The sequence below is a fragment of the Schistocerca serialis genome, unplaced genomic scaffold (assembly GCF_023864345.2).
Source record: "Schistocerca serialis cubense isolate TAMUIC-IGC-003099 unplaced genomic scaffold, iqSchSeri2.2 HiC_scaffold_1362, whole genome shotgun sequence".
Taxonomy (NCBI): domain Eukaryota; kingdom Metazoa; phylum Arthropoda; class Insecta; order Orthoptera; family Acrididae; genus Schistocerca; species Schistocerca serialis.
The window spans coordinates 31,959,222-31,973,779 of NW_026047583.1; the positions used below are offsets into that span (position 1 = coordinate 31,959,222).

Below are 14,558 nucleotides of genomic sequence, written 5' to 3' on the forward strand. Positions count from 1 at the left end.
GTTAGTAAATTAGTTGGGAAACCTATCTTGTTCTTCTTGTTTGTTTAGAAAATTACAGAGATACAGGTTATATAATACATTAAGGGAAAACATAGAAAATTATATTGCAGCTTAAGATTCTAAGAAGACAGTAGATGAGCAATCAGATAGGCTAGTCGTTACTGTACATATGCCTCTTGTTGCCCAGCTGTTTGTGCTTTACATTTAAAACCATTATTTTACATTATAAAAATACTCTGCTGTATGCTTGCAGAACAAGCTGGGATGACGACGATCCGACACCATCAAAGTATTCCAGTTGGGATCTCCCAACACCACAGACAAGAGAACCAGACAGTGACTGGTCAATCAGAAAAGGAACAGAAAAGCGCCTACGGAAAGATGAAACTCCAAGACCTACCCCTGCTCACAGATTCAATAGCTGGGCCCGTGACAGGAAGAGAACTGGTGCTACACCTCTGCCAGGAAAAGGTAATACATTATGCTTTGCTACATAATAGGTCACACATGAAAAACTTCTGCCGAAAATAACTATGTTGACCTCTGGCAGTCAGTTCTCCTAGAGAAGACTAAATTATTGTCATATGTCAATGTAGTCATGCATTGAAGGTAAAGTGAGTGCAGGACACAATAATTTAGTAAACTGGCCACATAATACCTCTTTTCCATCAGAATTTAATGACACTTTAGAAATACTGCCATAAATAGCCTTGCAGTTGAGAGGCAAATCATATGTGGCCTTGTTTATTGGTAGTGTTTGACCTTCATTGATATAGTCATGTTCATTACAGGGTCCTTTTATGTGATCACACTTATGACAGATTTATTCATTGCTCAGACTACAGTGATTATTCTATGTTGTTGTTGTGGTCATGGTCATCAGTCCTGAGACTGGTTTGATGCAGCTCTCCATGCTACTCTATCCTGTACAAGCTTCTTCATCTCCCAGTACTTACTGCAACCTACATCCTTCTGAATCTGCTTAGTGTATTCATCTCTTGGTCTCCCTCTACGATTTTTACCCTCCACGCTGCCCTCCAATGCTAAATTTGTGATCCCTTTGTGATTCTAGTTGAAGATAATTATTTATCAGTTGTTCAAATAGTGTGTGGAAACAACACCAAGTAAACCATTATCAGTAGAAACATGGTATATTTCACTGCAGACCACAAGTTGCCTTAGACTTGGAAAGGACTGCATTTCCTATTTCTGTTCTGACTTCCAGTTTCATTGTAAGTACACACACGTACCATTTCCTTCCGTTGCTAGGGCCACAAAAATGTGTTAACATTGTTAAGCTCACTCACTAATAAAATAAACGTGGGTGCCATAAAAATATTTATGCTCTGTAATTGGCTGAGGTCGTTATGAAAAGTGCTTTTGTATAGTCCTCTGTGATCAGATTTTTCTCTAAAATACACTGTTACTTATTCCATTAACGGATGAAGGACTGTGAGTTAGTATTCAGTATGTCCAAATCTTCAGATGCACTCCAAATTTATTAAGATACCACCAGGTGTTGGCTTCACCAAAGTCTGAAAATGAATGTTATGGGATTGAATGTATTAAAGACTTACTGCTGAGGAAACAAACAAGTGTAGAAAGAGAGGGACATGGACAGCAGTGGACATTCAACTTGACTATCAATAACAGTACACAGCTAACAAGGGAACCTCCCCATCGCACCCCCCTGAGATTTAGTTATAAGTTGGCACAGTGGATAGGCCTTGATAAACTGAACACAGATCAATTGAGAAAACAGGAAGAAGTTGTGTGGAACTGTGAAAAAATAAGCAAAATATACAAACTGAGTAGTCCATGGGCCACATAGGCAACATATTGGACAATCTGAGCACAGGAGCGGAGTGGTCCCATGGTAGCGTGAGCTGCTGCGGAACGAGAGGTCCTTGGTTCAAGTCTTCCCTCGAGTGAATATTTTACTTTCTTTATTTTTGGATAGTTATTATCTGTCCGTTCGTTCATTGACGTCTCTGTTCACTGTAATAAGTTTAGTGTCTGTGTTTTGCGACCGTATCGCAAAACCGTGCGATTAGTAGACGAAAGGACGTGCCTCTCCAATGGGAAACGAAAACATTTGATCACAAGGTCATACGTCAACCGATTCCTCCACAGGAAAACACATCTGATATACGACACTGGTGACGGCATGTACGTCACATGACAGGAATATGTTGTCGACCCACCTAACTTGTACACTTGGCGAATGGGTAAAAAGATTCTTCTACCTTGCCAGATTTAGGTTTTCTTGTGGATGTGATCACTCCCAAAAAAGTGATGAAAACATAAGAGTTCGTCACATAAACTGAAAATCAAAAATTAAACTTTTCACTCGATGGAAGATTTGAACCAAGGACCTTTCGTTCCGCAGCTGCTCACCTTACCACGAGACCATGGCGCTCCTGCGGTCCCTATATCCTTGATATTGCCTATGTTCCCATGAACTACGCAGTTTGTATATTTTGCTTATTTTTTCACAGTTCCACACAACTTCTTCCTGTTTTCTCAATTGATCTGTGTTCAGTTTTTCAAGGCCTATCCACTGTGCCAACTTATAACTAAATCTGAGGGGGGTGCGATGGGGAGGTTCCCTTGTAAGTAATTACACTTTATTCATTGCACTAACAGTGCCTTCATCTCAGCCCATTGTACACAGAATATCAAGATGGTGACAGTTTTAGTCATGTCCTTCATAAAACTTATCTTTGCAGATAATTTGGTTAACCAACTTTATTTTATTTTTATTTAAGTATTCATTTATGCATCATTTCATTGTGATCGAAGCAGACACTCTAACGATATTCCTAGGCCTTCTCCATAATAAATGTGTATCTGTTAACGCATATGAATGTTCATGTTGTAGATAAATGCCTCCTGCTTGATATTGCCATGAATTTGTGTGGCAAAGCAGTAAGAAATTCCTTATTGATGATTATTGTGATATTTTGCAGCATTGTCACAGGTGACTAAAAGCCCTAATTCTTATTATGCTGTTCCATCTAGATTATATGACATCCTTAAATTCCTCAAAGAAGGGGTCCCTCTTCATCCAGTTGTGAGTAACATAGGTGCTCCAGCATATTGTGTAGCTAAACACCTTGCTACTCTGTTGAACCCTGTAGGTCAGTGTGAGTCCCACATTTAGAACTCAGTAGATTTATTTAGATTAGAAGGAACGTGTTTTAATGACTCTGATATTCTAGTAAGTTTTGATGTGGTCTCACTCTCCACGCATGTCCCTCTGTCTGATTTGTTATGGTTGATTGAGATTAGCTTTGTTGCTGAATTAACAAACCTATTCCACCGTGTGTTGATTCCCACTTACTTTTTATTCCATGACAAGTACTACAAGCAGACACATGCAGTTGCAATGGGGAGTTCGTTGTTAGCGGTTATTGCCAATTGGTTTATGGAAGATGTCAAGGAACATGCCTTGGAATCTCTCTCTCTCTCTCTCTCTCTCTCTCTCTCTCTCTCTCTCTCTCTCTCTCTCTCTCTCTGTGTGTGTGTGTGTGTGTGTGTGTGTGTGTTTGTTTTTCAGACACGTAGATAAGTGAGAATTTGAAAGACTTTTTAGAATACCTGAATTCAATCCTCCAGAATATTTGTTTCATGATGGAGGTGGAAAAATATGGCTGTCTTCCCTTCCTCGATTTTTTGGGATGTGCCGTTTATAGGAAGCCTATTCACACTGACCCCCTCTCCACCCCCATGGACCTTGCCATTGGTGTGGAGGCTTGCGTGCCTCAGCAATGCAGATAGCCATACCATAGGTGCAACCACAATGGAGGGGTATCTGTTAAGAGGCCAGACAGTTCCTGAAGAGGGGCAGCAGCCTTTTCAGTAGTTTCAGGGGCCACAGTCTGGAACTGATCTTGTAATAAACATCAGCCAAAACGGCCTTGGTGTGCTGGTACATCTGCTGAAAGCAAGGGGAAATTATAGCCATAATTTGTCCCGAGGACATGCAGCTGTACTGTTTGGTTGAATGATCATGGCTTCCTCTAGGGTAAAATATTCCGGAGGTAAAATAGTTCCCCATTTGGATATCTGGGTGGGGACTGCTCAGGTGGATGTCATTATCAGCAGAAACAAAACTGGCGTTCTACGGATTGGGGCATGGAATGTCAGATCACTTAATCTGGCAGTAAGGTTACAAAATTTAAAGATACAGTGGGAATTAGCGAAGTTCAGTGGCAGGAGGAACAAGACTTCTGGTCTGGTGAATACAGGGTTATAAATACAAATTCAAATAACGTTAATGCAGGAGTAGGTTTAATAATGAACAAAATATAAGAACACGGATAAGCATAGTGAATGCACCATTGTAGCCAAGATAGACATGAAGCCCATGCCTACCACAGTTGTACAAGTTTAAATGCCAACTAGCTCCGCAGATGATGAGAGATTGAAGAGATGTATGATGCAATAAAAGAAATTATTCAGGTAGTTAAGGGAGACGAAAATTTAATAATCATGGGGGACTGGAATTCGATAGTAGGAAGGGGAGAGGAGGAAAAGTAGTAGGTGGATATGGACTCGGGTTAAGGAATGGAAGAGGAAGCTGCCTGGTAGAATCATAGCTAACACTTGGTTTAAGAATCATGAAAGAAGGTTGTATATGTGGAAGCAGCCTGGAGACACCAGGTTTCAGATAGATTATATGATGGTAAGACAGAGATTTAGGAACCAGGTTATTAATTGTAATATATTTCCAAGGACAGATGGACAATTTATTGTTTATGAACTATAGACAAAAACTGAAGAAACTGCACAAAGGTAGGAATTTAAGGAGATGGCACCTGGGTAAACTGAAAGAACCAGAGGTTACAGAGAGTTTCAGAGAGAACGTTAGGGAACGATTGACAAGAACAGGGAAAATAGGGCAGTAGAGGAAGAATAGGTAGCTTTGTGAGATGAAATAGTGAAGACAACAGAGGATCGTGCTGGTAACAAGATGAAGGCTGTAGAAATCCATCAGTATCAGAAGGGATATTAAATGTAATTGATGAAAGGAGAAAATATAAGAATGCAGCAAATGAAGCAGGCGAAAAGGGATAGAAATGTCTCAAAAAATGAGATCGACAAGAAGTGCAACATGGCTTAGCAGGGATGGTTAGAGGACAAATGTAAGGATTTAGAGGAATGTATCACTAGGGGTAAGATAGGTACTGTCTACAGGAAAATTTAAAGAGACCTTTGGAGAAAAGAGAACCATTTCAAAAGAATATCGAGAGCTCAGAGGGAAAACCAGTCCTAAGCAAAGAAGGTCCAGCTCAACATGAAGTGGTAGTGCATACTTTGGTTCACAGGGACCACCTCATCTTGATCCCTGAGAGTTTGTCAACTGAGTTCACCCATCTTGAAGTCACTTTTCTTCAGAATGGTTATAGCGAAAGACAAATTAGATATGATTTGCACTATTGACCAACTGTGCACCAAGTGAGTGATGATAATACTGAGGTGGCACCAAAGTCTATGACGTTTTGCTTTACACAGGGAGCATTTTGAACAGGAGTGGTCCATTTTGTGAACATATGATGTGAAGTGTATTTTTTGACCAACATCTAAGATCGGGGTACTTTTGAGTTCCATAAAGAATGATCTACTTTACTTAAGATGTCTACTGTTTTCCTTGCAGTTTTGTCATGTCATGTATCAGTCAGACTGTCAGGACTTTGGAGGACCAATGTGCTGAACATAAGTGACACTCATGCTACAACAGCCGAGTGAATCTGCGATTGCAGAACATTGCCCTGGCACCAGTCATCCTATGGAATATAACAACAATCAAACAATGGAAAATCCAGGATGTAATGTAACAATATTAGAGAAGGAAAGTTGCTACTCACCATATGGCGGAGATGCTAAGTTGCGATAGGCACAAGAAGAAGATTCACACAGTTATAGCTTTCAGCCATTAAGGCCTTTGTCAGCAATAGAAACACACACACACACACACACACCCATGCAAACGCAACTTGCACACACGTCTGCAGTCTTAGACAACTGAAACCACCTGGTTTCAGTTGTCTGAGACTGCAGATGTGTAAGTGTTTCTGTTGCTGACAAATGCCTTACTGGCCAAAAGCTATAACTGTGTGAATCTTCTTGTTGTGCCTGTCGCAACTTAGATTCTCTGCCATATGGTGAGTAGCAACTTTCTTTCTCTAATATTGGAATATAACAACAAATAGATTGTGGCATGCACTTCCAGCTATTGGGGTAGTGTTATTAAGGAAGCTGTTGAAATTAAACTAGCAAGAAACCTCACAAGTAGAAAAAGTGGTTTTTGTTTAAAGTCTGCATGGAATTCTGATCTTTTCCTTGTTGAAAAACAGAGTGACAGAGTTTATGCTACTCCACCCATTGATTATCAATTTCACTATCAACAACTTCTGACTCTGGTCATCTTTGGTTTGTGATGGTGCTAGTGTTTACAGTGTGTGTGTGTGTGTGTGTGTGTGTGTGTGTGTGTGTGTTATCTGCCCATAGTTTCTCTGACAACTGAGGTTTTAAATTCCCTTGCAGAGCAATTACTTGCTGCGGTTATATCTTGAAAATGGCAGGGTGTGGTCCTGTCGAAATATTGGCAGTTGTTGATGACGTCACCCGGCTGCATTCCGTTAGGTTATTTGATCATTAAATGAAGCAGCATACTTCAAACTTTAGCAGCATTTTGGCATACTGTTAATTCTAATGAGTGACTGTTGGTTCTCCTTCCACACAATTTCATTAGATGCATTCATCGACATTGTAAGCAGGGAATTAGTGGACATGACTCAACTGTGATATATTCATGCCAAGGAGAGAATGTATTTGGTTGTTTTGTCACCAGATAGAGGGGCATTTAAAGTAGAAAACAACATGTACTGTGCTATTTGAGTTGAGTATCAATAGTGCCGAGGTTATAAGAATCCTATCTGCAAAGGACTATCACAAGAATAATTTAAAGAGAAATTTAATGTTTGGATCAGAAAGATTCATTCTTGTTTATTGTCTGTACAAATGTTGCACTCTTCAACTTGGCTATGGGAAATCTCTAGTTGGTAGTGTGATACTCGTATCCATCCCATTAGCAAAATAAGGGGATTACAATATGTTAGTAACATACTTAACTACTTTTTTAAATCTGTCTTCCTTTTTTAATAGAAAATGATGTACAGTGGTCCTCGGCAGAGGAACGAGAATTGTGGGAAGAAGAACAGAAAAGATTGGATAGAGAGTGGTACTCACTGGATGATGGCTATGATGAAGAACACAATCCTTTCTCAAATCTCAGTGAAGATTACACCAAAAAGAAAGAGGAGCAACTTGAACAAAGAAAAAAAAAGCGGTTGTCTGCTCAACAACGGCAGATTAATAAGGTATTTTATGTGTGGCTATTGTCAGTCTATATTGTCTGTACTTGCATATTGTATCTATTTCTTTATTGTTTTTTCCTTCAGGCTGTTCATTCAAGTCATTAATTTGTCCTGCTTAAAAATATTTTGTCCTGCTAGTGTCTTTATCATGCTATTAAACTCTAGCTTGTCATGTGATGATGCAGTACTGTGGCGGATTTTGTCTGTACTACAATGATTACAATTACCACATTAGTAAGGAGCCATACCTGCTGGAGAAAATTAACATATGGTCCATCTGTTTCATTTGTTGTCTTCTTTATGTGTTTGGGGCGGTGCTTGCTATGTCTCTAGCATTCCATAAACTACGCAAAACCCAGGATGATGTTATATGCTGAACTTACTATGAACCATATAACCTGTGCAGTCTGGGTTCAAATTTGATGACCGAGATCCTGAAGCTGAGGGAGTGATTACTGGTACCAGTTGCCTCATTATTGTATTATGTGGAGGCATTTCAACAACTAGAATTGGGCACAAAAATGGAAGGATGTACGTTTTCAAGAACGTGGGATGTTATCAGGGTGTATACGACCTGGGACAGCCGGGAGATTTGGGAAAAACCTGGGAATTTTTTCATCCGGGAGAAACCGGGAAAAACCCGGGAATTTTTTATAATTCTGGGAATGTTTTGTTGTTTTAGTTTTCATTTATATTTTTGTGATTTTGACTCTTAAGAACCAATACTCCAACAAAGGATATTACTGTGTCCCGCATCTGCAGGATAATACTGCAGCAACAAAACATTAACAAGAGGAAGAAAAAACGAAAAAAAAACTTAAGTTGCAAAGGAAATAGGCCAAATACAACAACAAAACATAGTGCTCATACAAGCGGCTGCCGACAGCAAAGTGTGTCAAAGGTTTTAGAAAGACTACGCATTGATTCATAACGACAAATTGCCCCCGATGAGCGTGACGTGACAGCTGTCGACATTAGATTCATTTGAGCAGTTGCGGGCAGGCTCTTTTGCATGCACAGTTGAGTCACATATGGGTAGTACCTTCTCCCGCATCTGGCTACGGATGCGTGGCTGGGCGCCACTATCCAGTATTGCCTCGGTTCAGAAATATCGTAGATCCTGGGCTGATGCACAGAGCAGTCTGTGTTGTGGTGGGAAGGTAGGTAGTCTCCACATGACCTGTGTTTATGTTTAATGATTTTGCTGTTTCCTCTTCATTTATTACACTCACATCAAATGAAAACAAAGCGGATTTCTGTGGCCGGGAGCTTGAAATGAATTAAAATATGTTCACATAATTACGGAAGGTTAAAATATGTTATTTTTTTCAGGTTTTATTTCCACCTTTCTGACAGTCAAGCTTTAATCACCTTGCAGAACATTGAAGTTATTTTTGTCGTTTTGCTAAAGAGATCTAGCTTTTATTAATCTTTTGCGCTGAGGCAGTCAATTTATTTGAAACAAAGTGTTTAATTTCACACTGTTGGCTAGTTTCAACTGTTCGCTGCATTTCAAGTGCACGTTTTCCATCTTCTAGCTCGCATGGCATTATGCCATAATAAAGAACCAAACATGAGATAATATAGTACTGGTACTCAAGAAAATTTACATCCGAATCTGGACATACAGATGTGCACTTTAAGCCTAATTATGCATTTTAGTGTGGTTCAGGAAATTCCGATGAAGTTGAAATGTCCTCTGATGTCTTGTTTCTTTTGTGACATCAAAGATCTTTCCAAAACGTGTTTCCCTCATCCGCCCTGAGTTTCGTTTTCTAATGTGCCGGGTAATTCTACGTCGGTGTATAAAACCATAAACATTCAAAAGACTGATATGTTTTACAGTGCCGAGGAAAAGTATACTCTCACATAACACGGGGGGAAAATGTATTTTCACCCGGGAGAAAGTGTATTTTCAACCGAGAAATCCGAGATTTTTTTTTTTTCCTTGTCCATGTATACACCGTGGTTATCTTCTCATCATATGTCACAAGAGTAATGGATAACAACCAGAAAATAATCCTTAACCTTGAAGGAAGATACTTCTTGAAAAATTTAATCTTCATGCCATACTGGGACTCAAACCCAACCCTTTTGACTTACAGGCAGTGCTCTTACCGACTGAAGCACCTAAACACATCTGACGGTCTCATTGCAAGCTTAAGTTCACTGGTGCCTCTGTCCAATACTTTCACAAAAGTTCTGCATATGTTACTTCACCAACTTATCTGGAAGAAAGGATTCACCTCAGAATTGCCAAATGAAACTTCACACTATTGCTTGTGTTCACTAATGAAACTTCATAGCAGGTAAAGGTAGTGTGGGGACGCAAACCTAGGTGTTTGCCTTTTCTACGCAACACTGAGCCATAAAAATACGTTTCACTGTGTCATATAAAGTGTCAGTCTAGTTTCTCTCCTACTACTTCCGATTCAGTCCAAATACTGTTGCATGCCTTGCTGTGTCAGTACGTTTTAAAGAATGAAACAAATGCTGGATATTGGTTTAGCCAAAAGGTCAGTACCATTCTCCTACAAGAACAATGTGATGCAAGTCGATGACCGTGCTGTTGCCCAAACAAGAGATTGAGTACAGGCTCTTCTCACTGTGGTATTACGAGTGGGAGGCTGGTGCATCCATTGCACTACCAGCCTTTTACCCATGGAAAAAAGGAAAACATTGTAACGGACTAGTGTAGTTTCACAGCAATACTTGCTGCCATGTGGAACAGTAAACAGAATGCACGCTCAAACAAATTAAATTCCCTTTTGTAATCTACAAAAGAGCATGAATTGTTGTGGAGAACTGATGTATCAGATGTTTCAAAAGGTGAACAGTTCAACGAAATATGTGCAGTTTCTCAGCAACACTCACTGCCAAGTGGAACACAAGATGTCCAAGCTTCAGACACCTTCTCTAGGAACTGGCCACTTTAAAAGTATATAAACCATGTGATCCAAAGTATCCGGACACCCCCAAAAACATGTTGTTGTTGTTGTTGTGGTTTTCAGTCCTGAGACTGGTTTGATGCAGCTCTTCATGCTACTCTTTCCAGTGCAAGCTTCTTCATCTCCCAGTACCTACTGCAACCTACATCCTTCTGAATCTGCTTAGTATATTCATCTCTTGGTCTCCCTCTACGATTTTTACCCTCCACGCTGCCCTCCAATGCTAAATTTGTGATCCCTTGATGCCTCAAAACATGTCCTACCAACCGATCCCTTCTTCTAGTCAAGTTGTGCCACAAACTTCTCTTCTCCCCAATCCTATTCAATACCTCCTCATTAGTTATGTGATCTACCCACCTTATCTTCAGCATTCTTCTGTAGCACCACATTTCGAAAGCTTCTATCTCTTCTTGTCCAAACTAGTTATCGTCCATGTTTCACTTCCATACATGGCTACACTCCATACAAATACTTTCAGAAACGACTTCCTGACACTTAAATCTGTACCGTGCTCGATGTTAACAAATTCCTCTTCTTCAGAACCGCTATCCTTGCCATTGCCAGTCTACATTTTATATCCTCTCTACTTCTACCATCATCAGTTATTTTGCTCCCCAAGTGCCTCATTTCCTCATCTAATTCCCTGAGCATCACCCGACTTAATTCAATTACATTCCATTATTCTCATTTTGCTTTAGTTGATGTTCATCTTATATCCTCCTTTCAAGACACTGTCCATTCCGTTCAACTGCTCTTCCAAGTCCTTTGCTGTCGATGACAGAATTACAATGTCATCGGCGAACCTCAAAGTTTTTACTTCTTCTCCATGAATTTTAATACCTACTCCAAATTTTTCTTTTGTTTCCTTTACTGCTTGCTCAATATACAGATTGAATAACATCGGGGAGAGGCTACAACCCTGTCTCACTCCTTTCCCAACCATTGCTTCCCAAAAACATACGATTTTCATATTAGGTGCATTGTGCTGCCACCTATTGCCATGTACTCCATATCAGCGACCTCAGTAGTCATTAGACATTGTGAGAGAGCAGAATAGGGCACTCTGTGGAACTCAAGAACTTCAAACGTGGTCAGGTGATTGGGTGTCACTTGTGTCGTATGTCTGTATGCGAGATTTCCACATTCCTAAACATCCCTAGGGCTACTGTTTCTGATGTGATAGTGAAGTGGAAACATGAAGGGACATGTACAGCACAAAAGCGTACAGGCCGACATCGTCTGTTGACCGACAGTTGAAGAGGGTCTTAATGTGCAATACACAGACATCTGTCCAGACCATCACCCAGGAATTCCAAACTGCATCAGGATCCACTGCAAGTTCTATGAAAGTTAGGCGGGAGGTGAGAAAACTTGGATTTCATGGTCAAACGGCTGCTCATAAGCTACACACCACACCGGTAAATGCCAAACAATGCCTCGCTTGGTGGAAGGAGCCTAATCGTTGGAGATTGAACAGTGAAAAAACATTGTGTGGAGTGATGAATCAAGGTACACAATGTGGCGATCCGATGGCAGGGTGTGGGTATGGCGAAAGCCCAGTGAACATCATCTGCCAGCGTGTGTAGAGCCACTAGTAAAATTTGGAGGTGGTGGTGTTGTGGTGTGGTCGTGTTTTTCATGGAGGGGGCTTGCACCCCTTGTTGTTTAGCATGGCACTATCACAGCACAGGTCCACATTGATGTTTGAAGCACCCTCTTGCTTCCCACTGTTGAAGAGCACTTTGGGGGTGGCGATTGCATCTTTCAACATGATCGAGCACCTGTTCATAATGCACAGCCTGTGGCGGAGTGGTTACATGACAATAACATCCCTGTAATGGACTGGCCTGCACAGAGCCCTGACCTTAATCCTATAGAACACCTTTGGGATGTTTTGGTATGCCAACGTCTTGCTAGGCCTCGCCTATCAACATCAATATCTCTGCTCAGTGCAGCACTCCTTGAAGATTGGGCTGCAATTCCCCAAGAAACCTTCCAGCACCTGATTGAATGTAAGCCTGCGAGAGTGGAAGCTGTCATCAAGGCTAAGGGTGGCCCAACACCGTATTGAGTTCCAGCATTACCAATGGAGGGCGCCACAAACTTGGAAGTCATTTTCAGCCAGGTGTCCGGATACTTTTGATTACATTGTGTATCTTGAAACACATTTGTCCAGTGTTAATGGAATTTTAGTAGGTTTTAGGCACATATATTAGTAGTGTAAATCTCAAGTTACAGAATTTTGCAATCACAGATAAAAAAAAAAAATTCTTATCATTTTTCAGAATTAATATTTTATCAGTCCATAATAAACTTATAACAGAAAGCTAGGATCAGTTCTGAAGCTCTCTTTCGTGCTTATCATCAGCTGCAACCACTGTGACCATACAGTGTGTTACTGATTTTAAGAATAGTGTTATTGAAGAGTGGTTCTGCACGCAGCTGGAACTTGGGATCACTCTACAGTGGCAGTATCCTGCTGTGGTCCTCATCTGAATCATTCACATGCCAGCCAGGCAAACAATATGTTTGCCACTGTTAGCTAGTCAGGCAGGCAGAAAGGTGGGACGATCAATTCAGTAGCCATGAGAGGGTCAATGTGAGTAGCTGTAGTAAATATTAATGTTTATACAATATGAATGACCCTTTCCTTCGTATAAGGAGCAGAATTACTTTAAATTTCATAAAATTTTGCAAAGAATGTAATCTATATCTTGTTAATAGAAGTATATTTTTAAGTATTGTGTATGTTGATGGGTCGAAAATGTAATAATACCCTTGATTGATCAGATGATTTACCTGATCATAACTTCAAACATTAATTCCAGAAAAATTTACATTTCGTTGTGAAAAATTTTTGTGGTCTGAAAGGCATGCTAAAGATGAATGGGGGTGAATAAAGACATTTCTCATGGGCTCCAATTACTTTTGGATCCTCCATGTGGTTTGCCAAATGTACCCGGCAGACAGAATGTTGTAGAGAATGTAAATACTTGTCTTTGGTGCTATGAAAGATGCTGCTGTATACCTACCAGGGATCATTGTTACTGAAGGAAATAATCTGATTGAGCTAGCAGACAATAAAACTTACAAGGCTTGCAGAATTTCTCAAAGTATTATTACTCCTTTGACTGTAATGTCACTGTTGTGGTTGAAAGTTCATGAGTTAACCAGAGAAAGAGTGATTATCAATGAATTTGCAGTCAGTCTCCTCCTTCTTCACTTCCCACCACTTTAAAACAACTTTTCTCTTTGACGGTGTCATTCCTCTGCCCAGCCACTGAGAAGAAATGGAGCACTTTGATCCATTTCTTGCAAGCCATTGACCTTCGAGGAATGAAAAGAGTGCATTTTATTGACAAGATGGCAGCTGTAAATTACACTCCCATTTTGGCAGACAGTGGGAGAGGCATATGGTACACACTGAATATATGTAGTTTAGGTGTTCTATGTTGTTGTTGGGGCATCAGTTTTTAGTGCAGTGATCAGTCAACAGCATACATCTGGCATAGTATTTTAGTTGCCAAACTTAGAAACTTATAAAGCAGTATGCTCTGAGAGTGAAATGAGATTTTTTTCTGGTTTTTAAGAAATATTCTTGTAAAGTGTGAATTCTTATGACAAGAATGTAACATGTGCAATGTGAGTGACTGTTATGATGATTCGTCCTGTTTCTAATGTTTGTTGTATAGTTTACGGACAAGGTTATTTTCATTGTCTTGAACTATAATCTCCCTCCCTCCCTCCCCCGTCTTCTCCGTCTTTCCCCTCTTCCTCCTCTTCCGTCTCTCCCCCCTCCCTTTCTCTCCCCCCCCCCTGTCCCCCCTGTGTGTGTGTTTGTTTGTGTGTGTGTGTGTGTGTGTGTGTGTGTGTGTGTGTGTTGTGCCACAGAAGATTCCATCATTTCATTGTATATTTTATGGTATATTTAAAATATTTACTCATTTTAATCACATTTATCTCTAGGTATCATTTTCTACAGACACTTGAGACCTGTTAAACACTATTTTTCCCCCAATCATTTTCTTCCGTCACTAAATATTATTTTTTATTTTGTTTGTGTGCACCTTAACAGTCCTCTTATTTATTTTCTTTTGTTTCTTTTACCCATAGTATTTTTTCCCAAGAGGTTTCCTGTAGCCCCCCATGCCCAATAGGGAATAATATTTTAACAGAAAGTAATTGAAAAATTAAAAAGTAACACTTCATTATTTGGAAAAAAAACAAC

At 40.1% G+C, this 14,558-nt stretch overlaps 1 protein-coding gene across 1 annotated transcript in view; it reads left to right on the forward strand.

The window, feature by feature from the left end:
- The window catches only part of LOC126440349 (pre-mRNA-splicing factor ATP-dependent RNA helicase PRP16-like), a 183,608-nt gene that overhangs the window by 8,942 nt on the left and 160,108 nt on the right, over window positions 1-14,558 (forward strand). The window contains exons 5-6 of the mRNA XM_050090637.1: window positions 254-471; window positions 7,171-7,385. Coding sequence (XP_049946594.1) covers window positions 254-471; window positions 7,171-7,385 — 433 coding nt within the window. The remainder of the gene's footprint in view (window positions 1-253; window positions 472-7,170; window positions 7,386-14,558) is intronic.